At 39.6% G+C, this 27,330-nt stretch overlaps 2 protein-coding genes and 2 pseudogenes across 4 annotated transcripts in view; 1 reads left to right on the forward strand and 3 right to left on the reverse strand.

Annotated features, from left to right (window-relative positions):
• STYX (serine/threonine/tyrosine interacting protein) overlaps positions 1 to 6,733 on the forward strand; it is a 36,715-nt gene extending 29,982 nt beyond the window's left edge. The window contains exons 10-11 of the mRNA XM_006160544.2: positions 691 to 784; positions 3,169 to 6,733. Of these exons, the coding sequence (XP_006160606.1) occupies positions 691 to 784; positions 3,169 to 3,242 (168 nt within the window). The 3' untranslated portion in view covers positions 3,243 to 6,733. The remainder of the gene's footprint in view (positions 1 to 690; positions 785 to 3,168) is intronic.
• Positions 130 to 27,324, reverse strand: GNPNAT1 (glucosamine-phosphate N-acetyltransferase 1). Of its 3 annotated transcripts, none has more exons than XM_014592421.2 (6): positions 27,177 to 27,324; positions 21,385 to 21,552; positions 15,217 to 15,279; positions 13,094 to 13,221; positions 11,642 to 11,703; positions 130 to 467 (listed from the first exon to the last, which is right to left on the reverse strand). In XM_014592421.2, the coding sequence occupies exons 2-6, from the start codon at positions 21,536 to 21,538 to the stop codon at positions 401 to 403; spliced, it is 474 nt and encodes a 157-aa protein (XP_014447907.1). In that variant the 5' UTR covers positions 21,539 to 21,552; positions 27,177 to 27,324; the 3' UTR covers positions 130 to 400. The 3 variants fall into 3 exon arrangements, with proteins under 3 accessions (XP_014447907.1, XP_006160604.1, XP_006160605.1); XM_006160542.3 differs by lacking the exon at positions 130 to 467 and adding an exon at positions 9,364 to 10,576; XM_006160543.3 differs by lacking the exons at positions 130 to 467; positions 15,217 to 15,279 and adding an exon at positions 9,364 to 10,576.
• On the reverse strand, positions 17,670 to 18,482 carry LOC106736206 (60S ribosomal protein L38 pseudogene; annotated as a pseudogene).
• On the reverse strand, positions 19,879 to 20,691 carry LOC106736207 (60S ribosomal protein L38 pseudogene; annotated as a pseudogene).
• Positions 27,325 to 27,330: the final 6 nt, after the last annotated feature.

Below are 27,330 nucleotides of genomic sequence, written 5' to 3' on the forward strand. Positions count from 1 at the left end.
TTTAGCTTTTTTTAAAGCACTTGTTAGCATTTAATGAAACTCTACATGTGGCTTCAAGCCACAAGGACACAAGCACCCCCCCCACGCTTAATCTTCTCAAAAAATGAAGAATTTGGCCTTCCCGGTGACAGGCTGCTTCGGGAGCTTTCCTTTCCCCAGAACTTTGTAGTAGCCCGATCGCCCTACAGCAATGATGGGAGCTACTCCAGTCTTGTTTCTGGCTGCATTTCCCCATGTCTGCTCACTGACCAAGGTCTACAATTTATCAAGGTTAACAGTTGGGCAGCTCTGGTTCCTCTTTAAGTGGTATCAACTTTCCCAAAGTAACCTGGGTAGTATTTGTCGAAGTTGATCCTGTGGTGATGCATGCCACCAGCATTACCCTGGCCTCCGGGATGCGTCAGGGCTTGCTGATGCGGCCTTGGCCGTGGCTTACGTGGCCTCGAAGTTTCCGGGTCTTCCTGAGTCTGGATGGCATGTCGGCGACCAAGAAGAAAGAGCAAGTCAACACTTTTAACCACCACATCACCTGCTGGCCCCCAGAGAGAAATTTTAAACCTTTATTTTTTAAAAATAATATGGCACTAGATTTTTCAGTGTAAACTTAAGAATATTAGTGACATATTAATCACTGCTTTGGGTTTCCAAAAAGTGTAAATGCATATTCACATTAATTAAAATATTTTTTAGGAATATGAAGCCATCTATTTAGCAAAATTAACAATACAGATGATGTCACCACTTCGGATAGAACAGTCATTATCTGTTCATTCTGGTACCACAGGTAAGGATTTGTTTTGTTTCTTTTTGGAGAAAGTTGGGGATAAAGGTAATGATTAGATGGGTAGAAAGAAACTCAGTACAAGTTTCACTGAGCAATTTAAATTGTTGAGAAAACTTGGGTTAAACTATTGAATTAAAGTAAGATAATATCTAAAGGCTTAAATTTTATAATATATGTGTGTGTTATAATATGCTGCTGTGTGTATACCACTGTGCCTAGTCATTTGAGTATTCTGGTTGGAAGATCAGGTATCTATTTAGATTATTATTTTTAAGAATTAATTTTGAGGGACCAGCAGTTAACGTAATGGCTATGTCACTGGACTCCCATGTAATCGACCACAGTTCGAGTCCCGGACCCGGCTGTTTAAACACATGGCAGGTGCATGTGCATGCGTGCCCAAGATCCCAAGAGGAGAATGGAGGAGAAGGGATTGCGGTGTGGCCAACCCCCCCAGGGGTGATTTCTCACTTTCTATCTCTCTGTCTCTCTCTCTCTCATCTTTCTGGCAAGCGCACGTGCCCTATAGCAAAAACCTCTCCAAAAAAAAATAATTTTATTTTATTTATTGATGATAATTTTGAGAAAGATTTTTGTTATAGGCCATGTGCACTCTCCAGAGACTGCCATACTCATAAGGCTGTCAGATCCTTTATTTATTTATTTTTTTAAGAGAGATTTTTGCTATAGGGCCCGTGTGCTCACTAGAGACAAGAAATCAAGAAATCACACCCCCCCTCAGGGGGAATGGCCACAACTGCAATTAATTCTCCTCCATTCTCCTCTTGGGATTTTAAGCACACATGCACATATGCCCAGCATGAGTTTTAAGCCACCAGGTCTGTGACTCAAACCACGGTCTACTTTATGGGAGTCCCAGGTAGCTTATGCCATTAGGTGGTCCCCAGATTTTAATTTTCTAGTTACCGTGGGGACTCTTCTTTACTTGACTACTTCTATTTAATCACTTCTCAAATCCTAATGTTTCTTCCGTGGCTTTAAGATTTTGTCCCAATTTTTATAACTCCCATAATCTCAGTCTATTGGCTCATCAGAAAAAGTCAGAACATATTTTTCTGTTTTTCTATGCAAAAAATGTGTCAGGACTTTCTGACGACCCAATAGTTCAGGTCCATAATCTATAGTGAAACATAAACTTCATATTGTAATCTGTCCTCTGCAACCTTTAGGATATAGATTTAAGTCAAGCCATTCTTAGCCAAAAAAATAAAAAATAGCACTTCTAAAGGTTTTCTCCATTAAGAGTCAGATTTCTTGACTATAACTGTTGGACCTACATGGATGGCTTTGATTCTATGAGGGAAATTTCTGCACTAGCATACTCTGAAATGAATAGACAGACTATCTTGCTATATGACTTCTTTTCTCCCAGCCTTGACTTGTTGCTAATAAAACCACAGCTTGGGTTGGAAACCATTTTCAGCTGCCCTTCATAAACAGCATCAGTGATAGCAAAAAAAAAAAATTACCTACAAAAAGATTGTACTAATATAAGATTACCTTAAAATTTTATGCTCTAAGTCACATGTTTTGGTGTCTAAATAGCATAAACCAAAGAATTTTTTTATTTAACTTTATTTATTAGTATCATTAATATTTTCCAGTTTGATTAGAGAGAAAGCAAGCCACCAGGTTTGGTGGCTTGTTAAAAAATTTTGAGCCATTACCTCTTTAAAAGCTCTATTTTAAGGGGCCAGCAGTTACATCACTGGACTCCCACATGGCCAACAGTGGTTGAGTTCTGGACCTGGTGGTTTGAAACTCTCACCAGGCACATGTGTGTGCATACCTAGATTCCAGAAGGAGAATAGAGAAGAAAGGATTGTGGCATGGCCATTCCCTCTGAGGGGTGATCTCTCAGTTTCCCTTTCACTGTCTCTGTCTATTTCACTGTCACAAGTACATGAGCTCTAAGGCAAAAACCTGTGAAAAAAAGTTCTGTTTTCACAGTATTTAAAAAATTAATGTTAATTATAAGCCACACCTAAAACTTTGAACTTAAAACTCAGATCCTTTTGTGAAGATAAAAAATTATTTGGGTAATTTAAATGAAAGGATTTATTATTCCCAGGTGTGTTGACACACACTGCTTAGATATTATGCTTTGGAAGCTGACAACACATGGGAGGCTTGGGTTTGATTCCTGGTTCAACCAAAGGCCAAGCGTGGTGGCAGGCTTTTGTAATCCTACCTGCTAAGGAGGCTGAGACATGAAAAAAAAAAAAAAGTACTAATTTGTCATAAATTCTGTTACAGAATTTTTAATGTATGACATGGTATCATATAAAAAAACAACTTTTACCTGCTGTGACATTCTAACATGAATTTCTGTTCCCATGTTATGTTCATAAAATAATTTCTAGGTAGTTTGAAGAGAACACATGAAGAAGATGATGATTTTGGAAGCATGCAAGTGGCAACTGCACAGAATGGCTGACTTGAGCAAGGTGTGAATTTCTACATGGGAAAAAGAAACTACTGGAGACAATAATGGAAAATTGTAAAGACACAAGTAGTTTCTTTACATTTTTAGGTTGCTTCCAGACATGTTCTTCTGCAACTTGTTGAGCATCATTTTAAGAAAATGTTGGACTTCTCCAATAGATGACACTGGCGGGGCTTTTTTTTTTTTTAAAGGAAAAAACACACACACACACTTTACAGTTTTATTATAAACCAAGATTTTTGGACTTGCAAAGAGGTATTAATTGCAATAATGCACTTTTCATACTTGAAATTTATTTGTATAATATAAAGTTATTACTTTAAACAAAATGCAAGTTGGGGGATTGTTTATAAAGCTTGGGTAATTTATAACATGAATTTCCTAAGGTTTGCTAAAAATTCATTTTGTGTTATATATATTACATTTTTAAGATAATTTTACAGTTCAATTTTATGATGGAACCTCTTACAGAAACATTAACAAAATGCAGGAATCTGCCCCCCCCCCTTTTTTTGTATAATTTAGTAGCTTAATTGGATTTTTAAAAATTCTAGATCCCGAATTACCACTTTTTAAATCATGACATTAGCCAACTATCCTTACTTTAACATGATCCAAATACTGCTTGCTTACCCTTTCTACTTTGTTTACTCTAGAGGGAAAAAAGGTTTAATGATCAAAGGAAGATATTTTGCCTTATAGTACCACATGCTCAAAAACAAGAATAGTGTGAGATTTCCAAGTGATTTTCCTTTTTTTTTTTTTGTTTTTCTTTTTGGTAAGAGCCAAATGTTGTGTTTGTTTTCAGAGTTGCCTAGACCTTTTTTGTTTGTCCAGAATGGTTCTAAATAGAATATAATAAACCAATGTAGCACTATTTTTGTCCTGAATGAAACCCCCCCCAAAAAAGTGCCTTGCATCATTTAAAAAGAAAAATGTTAAATCCTCGTGACCTCTAAATTAGTATGTAGAGTAGTGAAAACTTCATAATATTTTTCTGTAATTTCTTTTCTTTTTAAACCACAAATTAATTTAAACTGAAAAGTATGAGGCTTGAAGAAATCTTAGTAAATTATTTGTAGTATGGAATATTTACTCCTTTGTTTTATGTTGTCTTAATGATTCTGTGAGGTTGTTCCAGTTCAGACAGAAGCTTTTCTTTGAAGATGCATTTGCTGGGGAAAGTGATTTCTGGGGTATTTTAAATTACCATTTTAATCAATTCTTTACATTGAGTTAATACAAATTTCCCCTATGATTTGCATTAGCAGTGTCACTTTATCTATCGATGTTATATTTATATGTATAAAGTTGTCCTAAGAAAAACATTTTTACCATTTTAAGTATGTTGTATGGGAAGAGGGGAGTGTGTACCTTTTTATAGTTAGGACTTTAGGGTAGCACAAACAAAACTCCTTCCATATCTCACTTTTCTCAGTCCTCTCTGGAGGTGCTTTTCTAATGGGAATGATTTCTGTACATTCCCTTGGTACCAAGAGGTACTCTGCAAGGTAACCTAATACACCAACTTACTTGCTTTGTTTCCCTCCATGTGATACAGTAATACAGTAAAAGCTTTTGTTAACTAGCATAGTGGGAAAGTGGAAAGAAATTCAAATTGCTCTATTAATTACGAGTTCATTTCTGTTCACCCGGGTGGTAATTACTCTTCTGCTTTTCCTTCCCTTCTATTTTACCCCCTGAACACAGCATATTGTTAACCCTGTTGTGGTCCAGTATTGTGTGAGTAGGTCATTTGATATATTGGTCTAGTGGAGTCAAGATTTGCATTGGGTGTTCGAAAATTCAGTTGGTAAAGTATTGGTACAGCCTTCCTGTATATAGATCACCACTGGGTAGGTCAGCAGAGGTCTCTCTTTCAGTCTAATAATAATCCATTCATATTCAGCAGAAACAATGCTTTAAAGATTCTTCATAGTATATTTAAGTTTTAAAAATGAGAGTTAGGATTTTTTAAAATTAGTTTCATAAGTACACATATCCTCTCTAGTAGTCTGGCCAAAAACACAGGTTTGGTTATTGATATTAACTTATAGCTAGTTTTTTTTTTTCCACTCTTAACCACTATAATTTTTACGTCATCACTAAAGTGCCTGTCCAGCACTGTATATCAAATAGTCTCTCACAAACACGAGAAAAAGGGACTGTTATCTTCAGTACAATATTAACTTGGACAGAACATGAGGTTTATTCTCTCTCATATAAGAATATTACAAATCTGTTTTCTCTTGGACCTGTTTGTCCACTGAATGTTAAGTAGTTTTTACTCTATTTGGTTCCATTTCTGTGATTGCTTTATTTCTACTAATGTTTTATGATAGCTAACTATGATAAATATAACCAATCATGGTTTATTTTCTAGAATATCTGAATAATGTATGAGTAACCAACCAGTTTTAATATGTATGTAATATGGGTGCAGAATTTAATTAAATTACATCAAAATATAATGCAGGAAAACTACATTACTGTCCAGTTTGAAAGTACAAAACAAATATTGAGAATACTCAAATCAGAAGAGTATTCTAACCTTCTAATTTTGGTTAATTTCTTACCTGTTGTTTAAATAGCAGTTAACTTTATTTGTATCTACTTTATGGTGGAAATGTTAAATTGTGATGCTGTTGCTGCCAACTTTCAAACACTTAATTCTCCGAGCAGAATGTTCATTTGGAGGAGTATTTTGTGCTTCATTTGAGTTTAGACCGTAATGACAGAAAATGTTAATAAGCATGTCCTTTTAAGAAAATAGAAGGTTTCTAATTGTCTTATTACCATGGCAATTCAAGTGAATTAGAAGTATTTTAACTGCAGTCTTGAATTATAAAGTTGAGATATATGTATCAGGATCTCAACTTGATGTAAAGTAAATGAGCAGTTACCTGGCGGATTTACATTTTTTTAAAATAACCATTTAAATCCATAATCTCATAACAAAGTAGCTTTACTTCAATATTTACTTTATCTTTGTCCACTCAACAGTGCTTCAGTAAGATGATAAGAGATAGCTGAAAATCACTAAAAGATTTTATTTTTATTGATCAGAAAACTTTTTATGGTCTTGGAATGCTGGATTATTTTTTGTCTTTCCCATCCATGGCAGCTAAAAAAATAAAATCACTCAAAATGTTCAGGTTTACATGCTAGCTCTCTCTCATAGGGAGTTGCCATACCTCACAGTTCAAAGTGTATTCTATAGATCAGTAACATTATACTGACATGTAATTGCAATTTACTATGCAGCAAAAATGATTCAAGAAGAAAAATAACCTACAGTGTCTACTTACCTTTGTATAGGCAATTGCTTAAGTTACTCTGCTTGTAACATTTGTACTTGGATACAATGCTGATGTATGTATGTATAGCAATGTCACAGTGTAAGATGCTGCTAGCCCAGGCACAGAGTATTAAAATTATTTTGTGAAGATTGGTGGTTGTATTAAAACTATTGTGCCATTATACCTCAAAAAGGTTGAAAAACTTATTCATACTGCTTATTCCTCAGAACTTCTCTACTTAGGTTGTTATCTTCTGGGTAAATAAAAGTAACCCAATTTTACTTCCACAAATTAGGAAGAATGAATGAACATTTGATATTAAGGAACCCTTAAGGGGTATCCTCTAAGGGGCCAGCAAGCAGGTAGTGGGTGGTAGTGGGTGGTTAAGGTGGCTGGATTCCCACATGGCTGACCACAGTTGTAGTCCTGGACCCAGTGGCTTGAAAAATCATTCTGGGTGCATGTGCGTGTATGCTCAAAATCCTGAGGGGAGAATGGAGAAGGAACTGAGGCTTGGCCATTCCCCCTGGAAGGTGATTTCTCCCTGTCCTCACTCCTCCTATCTGGTGAGTGCATGTGCTCTAATGGCACAAACCTAAAAAAAGGCAAAACAAAAAAAACAATATCCTCCTAAACAGTGTGGTCACATATAGAAAAAAAATACAGTCAACAGTTCATGGAAGCTCCAAATTCCAACTCGAATATATTTTTAAGGATTAACTGAGCAGGTCTGGAGTTGGAAGTGAGAGAATTCATGTCTGAAGAAATGGCAGGTCATCCATAGAACGGCTTGCAGCTCTTTAAAAATACTTCTTGCTTTGAGTAATACACTTTTCCCTCTCTTAGCCACTTATATACTATGCTTTATCAAATCTAAGATTATGTCACAATTACATGCTAAAAGGCAAAATGTTACTATACTAGGACAATTCATTAATGAATACATCTATATTTTAGTGCTGTTACAATGTATCTTAAAGTGAATGAAATGTAAATATAGAACATATGGGACATAGTAAAAATCACAACTGTTACTTCACTATACCTTTTTTTTTTTTTTTTTTTTTTTTTTGAGAGAGATTTTTGCTACAGGGCGCGTGCGCTCGCCAGAGAGAGACATAGAGACAGAAAGCGAGAAATCACCCCCCAGAGACTTCACTATACCTTTTCAAAGAAAAAAACAGAAATGTGAATATATTCAACAGCTTATAGTATTTTATTCAACTTTTCTTCATACACGTTTACTCACAGTGTGGCTTAGAAAATCATAAAACAGGGACCAGCAGTTGGCGTAATAGCTATGTCACTATGTAGTCGACTGTGGTTCAAGTCCCGGACCCAGTGACTTAAACTCACGCCAGGCGCATGTGCGTGCATGCCCAAGATCCCCAGAGAATGGAGGAGAAAGGACTGCTGCATGGCCATCTCTCCTGGGGGTTGATTTCTTGCTTTCTGTCTCTGTTTTTCTCTGTCTTTCTGGTGAGTGCATGTGCCCTGTACCAACAACCTCTCCAGAAAAAAAAAAAAAAAAATCATAAAATCTATGCTGGTTAACTAAAGCTAAGCACATATAATTTTCCTTGGTGACTTTTTTTTTTTTTTTTTAATCCTTTACCTGTATGACTTCCCTATGGATAGATTCAAGACAATACCCTTAGGGACACTTTTTTTTTTAAAGAGATTTTTGCTATTGGGTGTGAGCACTTGCCAGAGAGAGCAAGCGAGAAATCATACCCCCAGGGAGGATGGCCACACCGCAGTCCTTTCTGCATTTCCTCTAGGGATCTTGGGAATATAATCACATGCGTCCAGGGTGAGTTTAAAGCCTCCAGGTCCGGGACTCGAACTGCAGTCAACTGCTTGGGAGTCCAGTCGTCTAACACTATTTGAAGGGATTTCTTGAAATGCCAAGGTTGTGGATAATTTCAACTCTTTGTTCGGTAGTAAGAAATGTAATAAGGCATTAATTTTATATTTAACCAAACTTATTTTTTAATGCAGATTTTTAATTGCCAGTTTACTTAACAAAGCTATTGTCCTGCAAAAGTTGTAGGTTGTCCTGAAAAGAGAGAACTAATGTTCACTAGAGGCAGGATCAGCTCATCTGCATAGGTAGGTCATCAATAAATAAGTATTGTGTCCTCTATTGGTGAAGAATTTCTATTGTTTTGAACACCAACCGTTTTTTGTAAAAGCTATTTTTCCCCCCCCAAAAGAATTTATTTATTTATCTTAATTGGCTAGAGGTCATGTATGCTTGCCAGAGAGAGAGAGAGAGAGAGAGAGATAGAAAGTAAGAAAGCAAGCCACCAGGTCCAGGATGCAGACTGTGGTCAGCCATGTGGGTGTATCTAGCACCTCAACCACCATACCACCTGCTGGCCCCAGATAGCCAACTTTTGTGGTTTTTTTGGAGAGGTTTTTGCTATAGGGTGTGTGCACTCCCAGACAGACAGAGAGACAGCAAGAAATCACCCCTCAGTGGGGAATGGCCACACCGCAATCCCTTGTTCTCCTTTCTCAGGATCTTGGGCACACACGCCCTAGCGTGAGTTTAAGCCACCCGGTTCAGGACTTGAACCATGGTCAACTACATGGGAGTCCGGTGACATAGCCATCACACCAACTGCTGGTTCCCCGGATAGCCAGCTTTTGACGGCAGTGGAGGGAAATCCAAAATCCAGTTGAGGTGGTATGAGTCAGAGGATGGAAAAAAAAAAAAGTCAGCTCTGCTTATCCAAGTTCACTACAACTTTATGAACCGTGACTTAATGTAATAGTTTAATAAGTTAAAAAAAAATGACTAACAACTATTCACCTTTATGAACAGGTTTAATGTAACATGGAATGCAAAAGATTAGAACCATTAATAAATATTGAATTCTTAATTTCAGCTGTAAAAAATAATTAAATAAAGTCGAAACAGGATAGTGACCAGAATAGTACCATTATGATCACATTAAATAGAAAAGTTTCCATCAATATTTTAAGAATGTCAAAAATGCAATACAATACATTTTTTTAAAGTATTCCACTTGATTTTGTAATACTCCATTTTCCATAAAAATGTTATTCAGAAGAGAGACTTTCAGAAACCTATGAAAAGTGTAACCGGGGTAGAATACAAATGTTCAGATTTGCTAATTAATAACTCCAATGTCCCCTTATATTTACTCTTAGGTATTTTTAATGAATAATTATTGTGTTTCAGAGATAAGATAGGTGCTACTTTATCTACATAGAACTATATAAACTTATTTAAATGTTTCAATTATTTGAATCATGTCACAGTTTACAAGGTAATTTTGTTTATTCTACTTCTTTAAAAGACTGACCAGGTTGTTTACCAGAATTAGGGTCTACAAATGTTGGACTGCACTATACAGAGTTATAACTAATTTATCCAACTTCATGTAATGTGTTGGAAATCATCCACCTGTAAGTATATCCATGTGTGTTTCTCTGAAACAAAAGTATTTAACTTTATAAGATACAGCCTTATTCAATGTGTACTTTTTAAAAAATGAGCAGTATGGATAGCGGCCATAACTCCTTACTACCCGTACTCTTGACTACCAAGAAATGAAGCCAAACTTTAGAAAAATACAATGCAAGAAAAGATTCAAGTTAAAAATATATTCCTTTGGTTAAAAATCATCATCCCCTTTGTAATAATTCATCTGTAATCTATTCACAGCATGTCCCACCAGCCCAAAATAATCTTCTAAATGTCATTATACTTTCAGTATTACAGTGTTTTTGCCAGTCCAGTATTTATGGAGGTCTCTCTGGGTTGCCACAACAAAATATTTTAATTCTAGGAAGGGAATAAGCTTGCAGCATTAGCTCCTTTGATAGCTGTCTTTCTTTAAAGATTTTTACTTCAGAAACCTCCGACACATGTAGTTCTCTTCAGATACTGTATACCCAAACTTCTTATAAAAACCGACATTCTGTGGTAGACATTCAAGGGTAATCTTGTAACAGTTCAGTTTCTTGCTCAGCAAGGTAAGAGTTGATAATAACCTGACATTTTAAAGGGGAAGGGTAGAGAGACCGCACTTAGTAATTATGAAAATAGGCTTAGGTCACATGCTTTTTCATTTTGTTCACTCACATTGTAAGTTGATAAGCATTTAAATCACCAAAGCATTGTTGTTCTCAAACACTTCTTATTAATTTCAAGCCTACTAATAGGACAAATAATTAAACTCAACCTAAGCACTCTTTTTTTTTTTTTTTGATTGTGAGAGGATACCTGGGCTTAACAGAGTTGGGACGAAAGTGAGCACCCCACATGCTGCAATCTCTTCTCCATCTCTTCATCCTGGTAGGATTTACAGCACCCATGTGCACACACGTGATGTATATGCATGTATAACATTTTAAATGTGTTTTTCAGGATTCCCAAGCTAGATTCAAACCATGGTCAGCTGTGTGGAATATTGCTCTCAACCACTAAGAACAGGGCCGACCCAAACATTCTTTTTTTTTTTTTTTTGGAGAGATTTTCACTGTAGGGCACGTGCGCTCGCCAGACAGACAGAGACATAGAGACAGAAAGCGAGAAATCACCCCCCAGGGGGGATGGTCACGCTGCAATCCCTTCTCCTCCATTCTCCTCTCGGGATCTTGGGCACGCACGCACATGCGCCTGGTGTGAGTTTTAAGCCACCGGGTCCGGGACACGAACCGCGGTCGACTATGTGGGAGTCCAGCGACATAGCCATTACACTAACTGCTGGTTCCCCAAAACATTCTTTATGTTAAAAGAAAGTTTGGGCTGATCAACAGAATCACTGCTGTGTAAGAATACTATTAAAACGTAATTTAAAGATACCACTATTGTAAAGTAGTGTAATTGTAATTTCCAAACTTTAGGAAAAACTAGGCTATACAGTGTTTTTTGTTTGTTTGTTTGTTTTTGTTTTTTTCATTAAATTGAGTCTAAGCTGTAGCCTAAAAATGGGTTCATAATTTATGAACCCCAAAATTAACTTGAAAGAGGAAACCTTTTTATAGCAGGTATCAGAAACTACACTGAAACACAGGCACCGATTTTCTGGGGTTACTTTGTTCCCGCCTACTTACAATTTGCCGAGCTGCTTTCCTCTGCATTCATCACTAACGACAACGTCTTCTACTCTTCCTCTCTGAAAATATTTACAATCTTTAAAGACCTAAGAATTAGCTTTTTTTTTTTTTTTTAACTAAAATAGTAAGTGAAAGTTGGTGAAGGGAAAAAAAAGGCAAAAAAAAATTTCAATGTATTGAGGAACTAGTATAATGAATCAATCATCACCTTATGGCCTAATTTCAATTTGGTCATATCCTAAGCTTCCAGCCACATTTTTACAGAGATCTCAACATGCATGGCATCAAAATATAATCTTGTCATGGACATCATACATACATTCTTTTTCTTTTCTTTTGTTTTTGGAGAGATTTATTTTTTTACAGGGCGCATGTGCTTGCCAGGAAGACAGAAAGTGAGAAATCGCCCCCCAAGGGGCATGGCCACACTGCAGTTCCTTCTCCATTCTCTTGTGATCTTGGGCACATGCGCACACACACCCAGCGTGAGTTTAAGCCACCGGGTCCAGGACTCGAACCGCAGTCAACTACATGGGAGTCCAGCGACATAGCCATTACACATGCCAGTCCATACATCCATTCTTTTATTCCTTGCTTAACAACAGTTCATTTCAGACATCCAGAAATGTGTCTGAACACTTCTTGTGTTCAGACATACAAATTAAATTTATTCCTACTATAGAAATCTCACTAAAATCCATAAACCTTTTAGAATACTTTGCAGGTACTCCCATCTTTCTCTCACTGGAGTAGGTGGTTTTCTAGCTCGTGCCTTTTTGAGGGGTATATGGACACAATACAAACATTAAAAGTGACACAGAGCAAAATACAGTATTCTGAACCCTTTGTCACTTGGAAACTGATAGAAATTTGTGTTGATGTAGTAATATATTCGAAGTCTTTTTTTTTTTTTTTTTTAAGAGATTTTTGCTAGAGGGTGCATGCCCTAGCCAAAGAGACAGATGGGTGAGAAATAAACCCGCAGAGGTGGGGGGTGGCCACGTCACAATGCCTTCTCCATTCCATTCTCGGGATTTGGGGCATGCATGCACATATGCCTATCATGAGTTTAAGCCACTGGGTCTGGGACTCAAACCACGGTCATCTGTGTGCGAGTCCAACGATGTTATCTTTACACCATCTGCTGGACCACAAAGTCTTGTTTGAAAAAAAATGAAAGTTAAGGATTTTAAACATTACTGTTAAATTGCCTGATACCAACTTGATTTCTCTAAGACTACAAAATCTAACATACAGATTTAGTAAATAATTCATACTGTTAACATTTTCTACCCTCTAGCTCTCACAAGACACTGGGGAAATGCCTGTTACTAAGAGATTTCTATAAATCAATGAAAAGCAGTGAGAAAACAACTAGTCTAATGAAAAGTTGGTTTTGCTAGAAAACAGTTATTCACTTTTCTCATGAACATTAATGTGAATACCTACCTTAGCACAGGAGTGGATGAATTTATGTTCTATTATCAGAGTGGCTGTGGCAACGATCTGTCCTAGGGTCACATCTTCCACAACTGTAACATAATAATCTCCAGATTTCTTCATATGCTCAAAAGATTCTGTGGAAATTGGAACATACACATTCAAATCTGTCAGATGCCAGAAAGATTCTAAGACTAGCAGACTTTACGATTTAAAGCTACTTTACCATAGTAATTTACTTTCTATTTCTAAAGAAAATATTACTAAAAATGACCAAGGCCAGGCAGTAGTGCAGTGATAAGGCCACTGGACCCACATGGGAAGGTTTCAGGGTCATGTCCTGGGGCTTCACTGCATGTGCCTATGATCCAGACTACCTATGCGAGGACTCGGTTAAAGGTGTGTCTGTCTCTCATGGAGAAAAATTAAAGAACTTTAAAAACCAATCAGTTGAGCTGGCAGGTGGTGTGGTTAAAGGCACTGGATTCCCACGTGGCTGACCATGGTTCAATTCCTAGACCTGGTGGCTTGCTTTCTCTCTTTTCCTCTCTCTCTCCCTCTCTCTCTCTCTCTCTCTCTGGTCAAATTAAAAACAAAATAACAAATAGAATTAAATAAATAAATTCTTGAAAAAAAAAAGACCAATCAGTTGAAATATCAGTAGGTGACATGGTGATTAAGGTGTTGGACTCCTACATGGCCAACCAAACAGTTTTGAGTCCTGGACCTGGTGGTTTCTTTTAAATTTTTTCTCTCTCTGTCTCTCTGTGGTAAAATTAAAAATAAATTTAAAAAATTAAATAGTTAAAAATATATATATCAACAATATTACTTGGTATACAGTCTCTCCTATTATCACTTCCATCCTCTCCTCCTAGATAGGGGCTTGATGTGAGAAAAAAATAGATTTGATGACGGAAAACAGAATCTGAAAATGAACACCTTCATTCTCAGGAGGGTCAGATAAGAGTACACACACACACAAAGAAACCTGTTAAGGGATAAGAATAACAGAACAGGAAAAAGTAGTGTTAGAGCACTAGATGGAGTTAAGGTCTTAGTCCTTTACTTAAAAGTCATAAGGGGTGGGACCAGCAGGTGGTTTAATAGTTACGTCACTGGACTCCCATGTAGTCAATTGCAGTTCAAGGTCCAGACTTGATGGCTTAAAACTCAGGCTGGGTACATGTGTGTGCATGCCCCAAATCCCAAGAGATGAATGGAGAAGGGATTGCAGTGTGGCCATCCTTGCTGGGAGGTGATTTCTCGCTTTCTGTCTGTCTGGGGAACACATGTATCCTATAGCAAAAAATCTCTCAAAAAAAAAAAAAATCACAAGGGATCTTGGGCAAATCATTGGATCAGCTGGATTCCTCTTTTCTCATATATCTAAAAAATTGGACTTTGGACCAGTAGATGGTATTAGTAGTTACAATGCTTGGCTCCCAAGTAGTCAACCAAAGTTCAAGTCCCAGACTCGGCTTAAAACTCATGCCCAACACGTGTGCATGCATGCTAAAGATCCCGAGAAGAGAATGGAATACAAGGGACTGCAACATGGCCATCCTCCTGGGGAGTGATTTCTCACTTTCTCTTTGTCTGTCTGTCTCTCCTGCAAGCACGTGTGCCCTTTAGCAAAAAATCTCTCAAAAAAAAAACTTTAATATAGGGACTAGCAGGTGGCATGTTGATTAAGGTGCTGGGTGCTCCCACACATGGCTGACCATGGTTTGAGTCCTGGACCTGGTAGCTTGCTCTCTCACCTCTCTCTCTCTCTGTGTATCTCTCTAGTTAAATTAAAAATGAATGAATGAATAAATAAAGTTAAATAAATAATTAAAAAAAAACCTTTAATATACATGAACCAAAAAGTAGAAAACATCCTTTTAAAATTTTGATTTGGTGATGAAATTTCTGTTAATAACCTAATCATATAAAAGGAAATAACTAAGATTTTTAAAAATTGCTACATTTGATTTTAGAATAATACAGCCATATTAAACATTAAAATAAGAAAATAGGTAATTTTTATTTGACTTCTAGCTATTTGAACAAAAAACACAAGCACTGAACAGAACTCTAGGAAATAAAATACTTCTTTTCATTCAGAAAATACTAAGTATAATACTTACTCATAAATTGTTCAGGGCTGACAACTCCAGTCTCTGTCAGCTGACCCAATACCTTAAAAAAACCTAGTTTTGAAAAACAGATTTCAAATCAAGAGATGAGCATAAGGAAGATCAAATATAAAAGGCAGTATGTAAGCTGAGTGTGCACAACTATTTTTGCAGAAGTTTCTAGAATGAGGCTAGCAGCAGTGGCACAACACTGCAACGCTGAGGCTGTGCAGGGAGGTTCCAGGTTTGTGCCCCAAGGTCTACATCCTAGGTGCCCATATGCCCATGATGCTGGTTGGCTGGGATGGAGGAGAGCACAGCTTGAGGACCCTTTTGGAGGTGTGTGTGTATGTGTGTGTCTTGAGATAGAAACGTTTTTTGGGGGGGAGAGGTTTTTGCTATAGGGCGTGTGCACTCACCAAAAAGACAGAGAAAGCAAGAAATCACCCCCGAGAGGGGATGGCCACACCACAGTCCCTTCTCCTCCATTCTCCTCTCGGGATCTTGGACACACACGCACACGCGCCCAGTGTGAGTTTAAAGCCACCGGATCCGAGACTCAAACTGCAGTCGACTATATGGGAGTCCAGCAACATAGCCATTACGCTAACTGCTGGTCCTGAGATAGACACTTTTTAAAACAACTTTTTATATTGAATCATCCTTAAGGATAAGTTAAGACAATTAAACAGAAGCATATTATTTCTATGATCACTACAGACAGCAAAGACGTTTCAACACTATAGGATTTTTGCAGTAGTTAGAACCTTAATATCCATATATATAAAACCAGCACATACATTTTTTCAGTGTACTTTACATTAAGTTCAATATAAAGAATGGCAAATTGGAACCAGCAGGTTGTGTGGTGGTTAAGGCATATTATTTGTAAAATAAAATACAAATAATATAACACTGTTATGGTTATAATTTTAGATTCCTAATTAATTTTATTAATGTTATCCTAAGTGAATGTGAGCAGCACATTTAGAACTTTGAAAATCTTAACTTCTACACTCAGTAGTTAAGTTAACCAAAATTATTTTTTTTCAGATTTTCTACCAAAAAGAAAAACTGGAAAGAAAGAAGTTGATTTGTAATTTCCCAAATTTAAGGAAATTATTTTGCATAATTTAGATCTTAAAAAAGAAGAGATAGAGGGCCAACCGGTAACCTGGTGATTAAGACCCAGATCCCATGTGGTTAATCATGTGGTTCTAGTCTCAGACCTGGGTGTTTGAAAAACATGACAAGTTGGGGCCAGTTGATGACAAGGTGGGTAAGGCACTGGAACCCACATGACTGACTGTGTGGACCCTACAGTTTGAAAAACATGCTGGGCATGCATATGTGTGCCCAAGAATCCCAGGATAATAGAGGAGAAAGGGTTACAGTGTGGCCACCCCCGCAGAAGGTGATTTCTCACTTTCCCTTTCTCTGGTGAGTACACACACCCTACAACAAAACTCTAAAACAGAAAACATAACAGGTGCGTGTGCATGTACGTGCTCAATATCCCAGGTGGATGGAGAAATGGAGGAGACGGGATTACCATGTGACTGCCCCATTGGCAGGGGGGTTACTTCCTCTCGTGCTCTTATCCCTGGCAATTTTTTTTTTTTTAAATAATAGAAACAGGCTGGCAGGTGGTGTGGTGGTAAAAAGGCACTGGATGCCCACATGGCTGACCACTTTTCGAATCCTGGACCTGGCGGCTTGCTTTCTTACTTTCTCTCTCTCTCATTGTTCCTCTCTGGTCAAATTAAAATAAAGTTAAATTTAAAAAACAGTTATTTAAAAACAATAATAATAAAAAGAAAGGAAAGAAAGAAATATAAGCCCAGCCGCTGTGGCAGTAATGCAGTAATGCAAGTGTTCTGCAGCGCCAGAGGCCTATGGCTGATTGCAGGTTCAGGTCGCCGGGTCAGCTTGCAAACACAGTGGGCCTGTGCATAGGTGCCCAGCATCCTCAGGAACCTGGAGAACCAGAGAATGAGGATTGTGGTGTGAAGAGACTTTATCGAAAGTGCATTTCTCTCGTCATTCTTATGTGCACCTGCATGTGCTCCCCGTCATAGGAAGATAAAAGAAATACAGGGCCAGCAGATGGCATAGCGGTTACTTGGCTGGACTCCCACATGGCCAACTGCAGTTCAAGTCCGGGACCCAGTGGCTTGAAAATCATGCTGGAGAACAGAGGAGAGGGGATTGTAGGGTGACTTCTCACTTTCCCTCTCATTATGTGTCTCTTCCCAACCCCTTGCATGGCCTAACGCAAAACCTCTTAAAAAAAAAAAAAGAAGATAAAATCCTTTTATCTAACCTAAGGAAAATGATCTCTACCTTCATTTCCCTTCCAGCTTCTTACAGATTATTTGTTAAATCATAATCATTCTACCTTTGTTTATGAGAAATCTTCTTGGCTTAACCAGAAAGGAGCAGTGCTGTATTTAAGTCATTTGCAATTTCATAGTAATATTTGGTCTATTCACGACAATACACACTTTGGAACCGAGTGTCCCAATCACTTTATTTATTTTTCTTTGCTGTAAGGTGTGTGTGTTCTCACCAGAGAGAGACTGGGAGTCATGAGGGAGGGAAAATAAGGAAGCACCCTCCTACATGGGGCATGAACACATCTCAATCCTTTCTCTTACACTGCTGGGATTTAGGTGCGTGCATGAGTGCACGCGCAAGGCCTTTTTCTTTTCTTTCCTTCTTCAGATTTTAAAATGTTTAATGTAGTTCAAGCAGTGTCTGGTTCATTTTAGCTCCTTCACCACCAAACCCGGGGGCACTGACCACTTCAGTTTCTACGCCTTCTCTTTATGATGACCAAGGTGTAAAGGTATCCACTGCATCGAACTTTAACCTTCATATTATCTTTATTTTTCTTGATTTTGACAGATTTGATATCCTTTCGCCAGGCTGTTAGCAGAGAGTCTTTGATTTTCTCAATATTCCTAGGCTCATATGGCGGGGAGCACAGGGAGAGGGTACCGACAGCACAGCCAGCAGCCAGAAAGGAAGAACAGGCATGGCATATTTTTAAGCCACTGGGTCCAGGACTCAAACCTTGCAGTAAGCCACGTGGGATTCAGCTGCCTTAACCACCATACTACCATTTGGCTCCCCACCTCCAGTCACTTTAGAAATTACAGGACCAGCTTCACAGTGCAGTTAAGCCCTGTAAAGGGAGCCAGATCCCACATAGCCAACTGTGGTTCAAGTCCTGGCATTGGTGCCTTGAAAAACACACCACTGAGGGGCACTGGCATCTTGACACACCTGTGGCTGTGGCAGCAGGCGTGAGCACGTGGGCCCTCACAGAGCCAGGCACATTCGCCTGCACACGTTAGACCGTTTTCTGGGTGGCATGTGAATGCCTCAGGTGGGACCACGGGGAGTGGGACTGGAAACCGTACAAACAGCTGTTGTGGTTCGTGGGGCCGTGGCCTCCCTCTGGAGGGAGCACGAGGAAACGTGAGGCAGAGTTCACATGAAAGTGTCAGACCTTGCACACAGAATTATGTGTGCATGCCCATAATTCTGATGAGATGCTGAAATGGAGGAAAAGGGATTGCAGTGTGACCACAGCACATTGGAGCTTGCTTTCTTGAGTGAATACACATAACCTATGACCAAAAAAAATAGGTTAAAAAAATAGTTCATGGGGCCAGCAGGTGGCAGTGGTTAAGGGCACTGGACTCTCACATAGTCAACCAAAGATCCCAAGAGGAGAATGGAGGAGAAGGGATTGCAATGTGACTGCCCCATTGGCAGGGGGGTTACTTCCTCTCGTGCTCTTATCCCTGGCAATTTTTTTTTTTTTAAATAATAGAAACAGGCTGGCAGGTGGTGTGGTGGTAAAAAGGCACTGGATGCCCACATGGCTGACCACTTTTCGAATCCTGGACCTGGCGGCTTGCTTTCTTACTTTCTCTCTCTCTCATTGTTCCTCTCTGGTCAAATTAAAATAAAGTTAAATTTAAAAAACAGTTATTTAAAAACAATAATAATAAAAAGAAAGGAAAGAAAGAAATATAAGCCCAGCCGCTGTGGCAGTAATGCAGTAATGCAAGTGTTCTGCAGCGCCAGAGGCCTATGGCTGATTGCAGGTTCAGGTCGCCGGGTCAGCTTGCAAACACAGTGGGCCTGTGCATAGGTGCCCAGCATCCTCAGGAACCTGGAGAACCAGAGAATGAGGATTGTGGTGTGAAGAGACTTTATCGAAAGTGCATTTCTCTCGTCATTCTTATGTGCACCTGCATGTGCTCCCCGTCATAGGAAGATAAAAGAAATACAGGGCCAGCAGATGGCATAGCGGTTACTTGGCTGGACTCCCACATGGCCAACTGCAGTTCAAGTCCGGGACCCAGTGGCTTGAAAATCATGCTGGAGAACAGAGGAGAGGGGATTGTAGGGTGACTTCTCACTTTCCCTCTCATTATGTGTCTCTTCCCAACCCCTTGCATGGCCTAACGCAAAACCTCTTAAAAAAAAAAAAAGAAGATAAAATCCTTTTATCTAACCTAAGGAAAATGATCTCTACCTTCATTTCCCTTCCAGCTTCTTACAGATTATTTGTTAAATCATAATCATTCTACCTTTGTTTATGAGAAATCTTCTTGGCTTAACCAGAAAGGAGCAGTGCTGTATTTAAGTCATTTGCAATTTCATAGTAATATTTGGTCTATTCACGACAATACACACTTTGGAACCGAGTGTCCCAATCACTTTATTTATTTTTCTTTGCTGTAAGGTGTGTGTGTTCTCACCAGAGAGAGACTGGGAGTCATGAGGGAGGGAAAATAAGGAAGCACCCTCCTACATGGGGCATGAACACATCTCAATCCTTTCTCTTACACTGCTGGGATTTAGGTGCGTGCATGAGTGCACGCGCAAGGCCTTTTTCTTTTCTTTCCTTCTTCAGATTTTAAAATGTTTAATGTAGTTCAAGCAGTGTCTGGTTCATTTTAGCTCCTTCACCACCAAACCCGGGGGCACTGACCACTTCAGTTTCTACGCCTTCTCTTTATGATGACCAAGGTGTAAAGGTATCCACTGCATCGAACTTTAACCTTCATATTATCTTTATTTTTCTTGATTTTGACAGATTTGATATCCTTTCGCCAGGCTGTTAGCAGAGAGTCTTTGATTTTCTCAATATTCCTAGGCTCATATGGCGGGGAGCACAGGGAGAGGGTACCGACAGCACAGCCAGCAGCCAGAAAGGAAGAACAGGCATGGCATATTTTTAAGCCACTGGGTCCAGGACTCAAACCTTGCAGTAAGCCACGTGGGATTCAGCTGCCTTAACCACCATACTACCATTTGGCTCCCCACCTCCAGTCACTTTAGAAATTACAGGACCAGCTTCACAGTGCAGTTAAGCCCTGTAAAGGGAGCCAGATCCCACATAGCCAACTGTGGTTCAAGTCCTGGCATTGGTGCCTTGAAAAACACACCACTGAGGGGCACTGGCATCTTGACACACCTGTGGCTGTGGCAGCAGGCGTGAGCACGTGGGCCCTCACAGAGCCAGGCACATTCGCCTGCACACGTTAGACCGTTTTCTGGGTGGCATGTGAATGCCTCAGGTGGGACCACGGGGAGTGGGACTGGAAACCGTACAAACAGCTGTTGTGGTTCGTGGGGCCGTGGCCTCCCTCTGGAGGGAGCACGAGGAAACGTGAGGCAGAGTTCACATGAAAGTGTCAGACCTTGCACACAGAATTATGTGTGCATGCCCATAATTCTGATGAGATGCTGAAATGGAGGAAAAGGGATTGCAGTGTGACCACAGCACATTGGAGCTTGCTTTCTTGAGTGAATACACATAACCTATGACCAAAAAAAATAGGTTAAAAAAATAGTTCATGGGGCCAGCAGGTGGCAGTGGTTAAGGGCACTGGACTCTCACATAGTCAACCACGGTTCAAGTCCGGGACCTGGTGCTTGCTTTCTCACTTTCCCTCTCTCTCTCTCTTTCTCCGACTCTGTCTGTCTCTGGTTAAAATAAATAAATAAATAAAGTAAGTTAAATAAAATAAAAAATTGAAAAAAAAAAGTTCACAAGTCAAAAATTGTTTTTAAGTTATCAGCACCATAATGTTTATGGAGAAAACAGAAAGCTCACCATAATTCTAGCCAGGACTTATAAACCGAGTAAGACCATACCTCTATTTAAGTCAGCAGTACAAAGAGGTCTCAAAACCAGGCCTTCTCCAGGATGTGTTGGGGAAATAGCTGGAGAAAACGTAGCTGTATTCTGACTCCAGTCCACTTCTTTGAGTAGACTTGGGTCAAACATAGGTGTTTCATCAGGTTTCATCTTTTCAGTAAGACCTAAAATAAAAATATGAAAGTTATGGCATCTTATTTAATAGAAGGAAAATTATTATGATTGGTGAGAAAGTTAACTTCTTCATATGAACTATTGCAATTAGAAGCATTATTTCATGTTCGAGATATTTTACGTTAGCCTATCCTCAATTTTTTTTAATTTCTAGTTTTTTGTCTTTTTTTTTTTTTTTTTTTTTTTATTTCAGTTTTTTCTGCTATAGGGTGTGTGCACTTGCTGGTGAGACAAAGAAACAGAAGGTGAGAAATCACCCCCTGGGTGGGATGACCACAAGCTACAATCCCTTCTCCATTCTCTTCTCAGGATTTGGGCACACACTCACACATGCCCAGCATGAATTTTAAGCCACTGGGTCCAGGACTTGAACCGCAGTCGACTATGTGGGAGTCCAGCGATGTAACCATTATGCTATCTACTGGTACCAAGCCTATCCTCAGTTTAACATCAAATGCCACAACTACAAATATACTGAAAATTGCCAGTGGCAATTTGCATTCAATTTAACAAATTTATCACTCCTTCAAAACTGATTTTTTTTTGACTTTGCATGTGTCTGTATTTTTTTTTCTTTAAGACAGGGTCCCACAGGGTTGGCAGGTGGCATGGTGGCTAAAGTCGCTGGATTTCTACATGGCTGACCACGATTTGAGTCCTGGACCTAGCAGTTTGCTTTCTCACTTTCCCTTTCTCTCTCTGGTCAAGTTAAAAAATAATAACAAATGGAATTAAATAAATAAATATTTTTAAATTTTTAAAAAGGCAGGGTCCCACTATATTGCCCTTGCTGGCCATGAGCTCATAATCTTTCTACCTACGCCTCCAAGTTGCTTGGACTCCAGTTGTGTTTTCTTTTTTTAATTTATTCATTCATTCATTTTAATTTGACCAGAGAGAGACACAGAGAAAAAGAGACAGAGGGAAAGTGAGAAAGCAAGCCATCAGGTCCAGGATTCGAACTGTGGCTGACCAGGTGGGAGTGTCCAGCGCCTTAACCACCACGCCATCTGCTGGTCCCTCCAGCTGTGTTTTCTTATGTTTTGTTTTTAGGGTGGGCTGGAAATCTAACCCAGGTCTCCCATGTGGCCCCAGACTCAAGGAGCAGCATCAAGTACTCTATAGTTGGGTAGACCTTGAAACTGGTTTTTTATAGGTTAGTTCTAGTAACTACATTTTAGTGTTTGTCCCTGATAATTGGACCCCTGAAGCTTTTGTGTATAATCTCACCTGTTGCTTATCAAGTATTTAGATAAACAGGCTAAATTCTTATCAATTAAGTATTGGGTAGTCCGAAGTCATGACACATTTTTGCATAGAAAAATGTAGAAAAATACGTCATGTTTTTCCGACGATCCAATAGAATGTGTACATTAAACGCAAAAACTAGAAAGTATTAAAAATGTAACCGTATTATTTAAATATTCTGATTGTGCTATTTAACATGTAATTGTAAGCATAAAGTTTAAAGAAAGCTAAAAAGGGAATTTAGATTAACATGAATGAAATGTAAAGTTTATTAGATTTCTTTTTCCCATGAAGTTGCCAGAGTTTACAATAAAATATAGCCTGGAAAAAATGCAAAATAGAGATGTGCACAAGAAAATTAAGATGATAAAGCCTTACATAAATTTTTTTTCAGTTAACTTTATTCATTTATTTATTCATCTGTTTACTTCAATTTGACCAGAGAGGAAGAAAGGGAGAGGGAGAGAGAAAGTGAGAAAGCAGGTCTGGGACTTGAACTGTGGTCAGCCATGTGGGAATTCAGCGCCCTTAACCACCATGTCACCTGCTAGCCCCAGCCTTACATAAATTATAATACTTCCTTGTGGGTTTTTTTTTTCCCCCAAGAGATTTTGCTATAGGGCGCATGTGCTTGCTAGAGAGAGAGAGCCAGAAAGCAAGAAATCACCCCTCTGGGAGGATGGCCATGCCACAATCCCTTCTCCATTCTCCTCTTGGGATTTTGGGCATGCACTCACAAGCACCTGAGTTTTAAGCCTCCAATCTGGGACTGGAACCGTCATCAACTATGTGGTAGTCAGCAGTGTAACCATTATACCATCTGCTGGTCCCTCCTGTATTTTTTTTAAATCAGATGGACCTATTCAAGGAATAATCATAAATAATAATGGCTAGCATTTATTGAGTACTTTATATCTCTTAACTTGTTATGGGGCACATGTACTCGCAGGGGAGAAAGAGTAAAGAAAGTGAGAAAGCTCTTCCCATGGGGAATGGTCATAACATACTCCCTTCTCCTCCATTATCATCTTGAGATTTTGGGCATCACATGTACACACCCAGTGTTTTTCAAGCCACCACATCCAGGACTCAAACCATGGTTGGCCATGTTGGAGTCCAGCACTTTAACCGCCACGCCACCTGCTGGCCCCATGTAATTTTTTTCTTTTTAAAGACAGGATCTGGCTATATCACACTCCTGCCTCTGTCTGCTGAGTAGCTAGGACTATAGGTACACACCACTGCCCCTGGCTTTTAAAGTAGAGGGAGAATTGAACCCAAGACTCCCATGTGGCCTTAGCCAGAATAAATTGCAGCTAGCCCCTTAATTTTTTTTTAAGTATTATTTTATTTAACTTCATTTATTTATTTTTAATTTGGCCAGAAAAGGACAGAGTGAGAGAGAGAGGGACGGAAAGTGAGAAGCAGGCTGCCACAACCAGGACTCAAACTGCGTTCCGCCATGTGGGAGTCCAGTGCCCTTAACCATCACACCACCTACTGGCCCTGGCCCCTTAATTTTTAACAAAGAGCCCTACGTTTTAATTTTTGCACAGATTACCACAAATTATGGAGCCAGTACTTCAGGCAAGATGATTTCAGATTGTGCCCTTAACTTTCATTCACACTGAAGATGCACAAGTGTGGACAGATTCCTTACTTCTTGCTGCTCACTGGTCAAAAGTTTAGTTAAAAGCAACACATGGAAGCTACCATTGGAAATAAGAATTTCAGACTAGTTAAAATGCATTAAACAATGGACGGCCCTTGGTGCAGAGGTAATGTGCGGCTCAAGAGAGGCCTCCAGTTTGAATCCCTGGCCCAGTCAGCCTGAAACACTCCAAGCATGCATGAGTGCCCAAGACCCTGAAGGCTGGAGGATGGAGGAAGGGAATCTTAGTGTGACTGTCATGAACAGACCCTGTGGTGAGTGCTCCTCTTTTTCTCACATGTGCGCACACACATGCCCTATCATGAATAAAAAGGGAAAAAAATGCATTAAAGCATTCTGGATAGAAAGAAGAATTCATAATAAAATGTTTTTATGAGTTATTTTACAGAACAGGCCATACTTACATTCCCTTTATTTGATACTGTCCCCAAATGGTAAAATTCTGCTGGTCCCCAACTAACATGCTGGTTAAGGTAAAGCAAGATATAATTTGAGACCAACGTCTAAAGGACTTTATAGAAGTACTAAATAGGTAATTTTTTTTGGTTTGCAAAAGAAACAGTATTTTAGCATTTTTTTAAAGAGATATTTTTGCTATAGGGCGCATGCACTCACCAGAAAGAGACTGAAAGTGAGAAATCACGCCCAAAGGGGATGGCCATGATGCAATCCTTTCTCCTCCATTCTCCTCTCAGGATCTTGCGCACGCATGCACATGGACCCAGCATGAGTTTTAAGCCACTTGGTCCGGGACTCAAACCATGGTCAACTACGTGGGAATCCAGCGATATAACCATGGTGTACCACCTGCAGGTTCCAATATTTTAGTATCTTAAGGTGACTCCAGATACTACAAAATTGGGAAATTTCAGTAAATGAAACTGCACAGCTGTCTGAAGCTGAATCTCATTTTTTAAATAAAAATGAGATTATTTTATTTATTATTATTTTTTAAATTTGCTACTGGGCATGTGTGCTCACCAGGGAGAGAGAGAGGGAAAGTAAGAAAGGAAATTGCCAGGTCCACGATTCGTGGACCACGATTCGTGGTCAGCCATGTGGGAGTCCAGTGATTCAACCACCATACCACCTGCTGACCCCTCCACCCCAATCTCATTGTTATCATTAAGGTATTAAAGGTTTTTGATCAAATTTAAAAAGTAAACCCTAGACCTCCTAAGTAGTCCTCAAGGATCTCTTTCGTTTAACTGCTATGTGAGCATGCATTTAGAGGGCCCCTATATACCTAACTGTAGCCCAATAAATGCCTAGTGAATGAGTAACAGATGCAGTAAAACTTAACCTGGAGGTCACATTTTACAAAATCCAGAGGAAAAAGAAAAAAATAATATTTCCAACCTGCCTTAAGTGATATAAAAAATCCACACCATTGTCATTTTTACTAGTGTCACATGAGTTTTTCTTTCATTTTGAGTACTTTTAGACAATTAGGTTTCCCAGCTTCTATTAGCATATAGATGTGGAGGAGTTACTGCTGGAAGCAAGCAACTGAGATCAACAAGTAATAGACAATAGAGATGAAGATTTAAAATACAAATTTGAAAACCATAATCTAAGGACAAATGTAAACCGATAATATATACACATACACACACACACACACACACACACACACACACACACATATATATTTCAGAGACCCTGCCACCTGCTGGCCCCTCTAAATATTATAAAACTCGATCATTTTATAGACCCAGCCGTATTTATAAACTGTGCACTTGCACAGATTTTCACAAGTTTGTTTCAATAGTCTATTTGAGTTTTTCAATCTAGGCATTATTCCCAGTCTACGGATGAGGAAGCTAGGGCACAGGGAACTTTAAGGCTTGACCCAAAGTAACGCAGCAAATGAATGAATTAGGTCCAGAATCCTCTTGTTTTCCCATCTTGTGCGCTACATTGCCATGTTCAAGAGATGCCAGTCTTTCTTCACGCTATGGTAACAGACTTGTAGTTGTCTCCTCTTTTCGGCGAATCCTGCCTAAGCAGATCTAAATGATGTCTTGAGATCCAGTCTAGGATTCAAAACGAATGCCATAATCGTCTGTTGGATTTCGTATGAAATTTTTAGAGTTCAGTTTACATAAATACCAGTTCCTACAACAGAAATCACAGGGCTCGGTGTTTCTAGAAGGTAGAAGCCCTTAGAAAAGAGACAAAAGATGTCCCTCCCCAGGGAAAGCCCCAATCTAGTCAGTGCAGGGGGTGATCTTCCGAGCAGGAGGGTGTCCTCAGTGGCTCCGACCGTCACTGTGCGCACCACGGAAAGGACTGGGAGAAAGGGCCTGGGGCGTTCCTGTCAGTTCAAAACGGATGGCTGCCGAGACCTCAAGCAACAGTGTATCTCACGCCAGACTGGTGAGCAATGAGTTAGTTTCGGCCCCAGTCCCTGCTCATGCCCGGCCAGACAAGGACCACTGCGTGGCAAGACCTCGGACCAACATCCTTTATCTCTGTTCCTGGCGGGTGTCGGTTCAACTTCGTCGGAACCGCGCTCTACACCCATGTGCACCCACCTGGCCAAGATAAATGCCCGGCTGCCCCTACACAACCCCTTGGGGCCTAGCATGCCTCACTCGGTCAGCAGACACACCTGCTTGAGACACCTGAAGGCTGGCCTACAACGGCCCCCCGGACACCCGGTCCTGCTCCGGTTCCCTGGCCCCTGCTTACCGAAGGAGGCCCCCAGTCTGAGCTCCTCTCCAGGCTCGTCGGACTCCACCGCCGGAGTACACAGCACCGGATCCGGATCCAGATCCGGCTTCAGCTCCAGCCCCACCTCTTCCACCGTCAGCACCACTGAGTGCAACCCCGGCCCAGACGTGGC

This window comes from Tupaia chinensis, unplaced genomic scaffold, assembly GCF_000334495.1.
Source record: "Tupaia chinensis unplaced genomic scaffold, TupChi_1.0 Scaffold000688_1, whole genome shotgun sequence".
Lineage (NCBI taxonomy): Eukaryota > Metazoa > Chordata > Mammalia > Scandentia > Tupaiidae > Tupaia > Tupaia belangeri.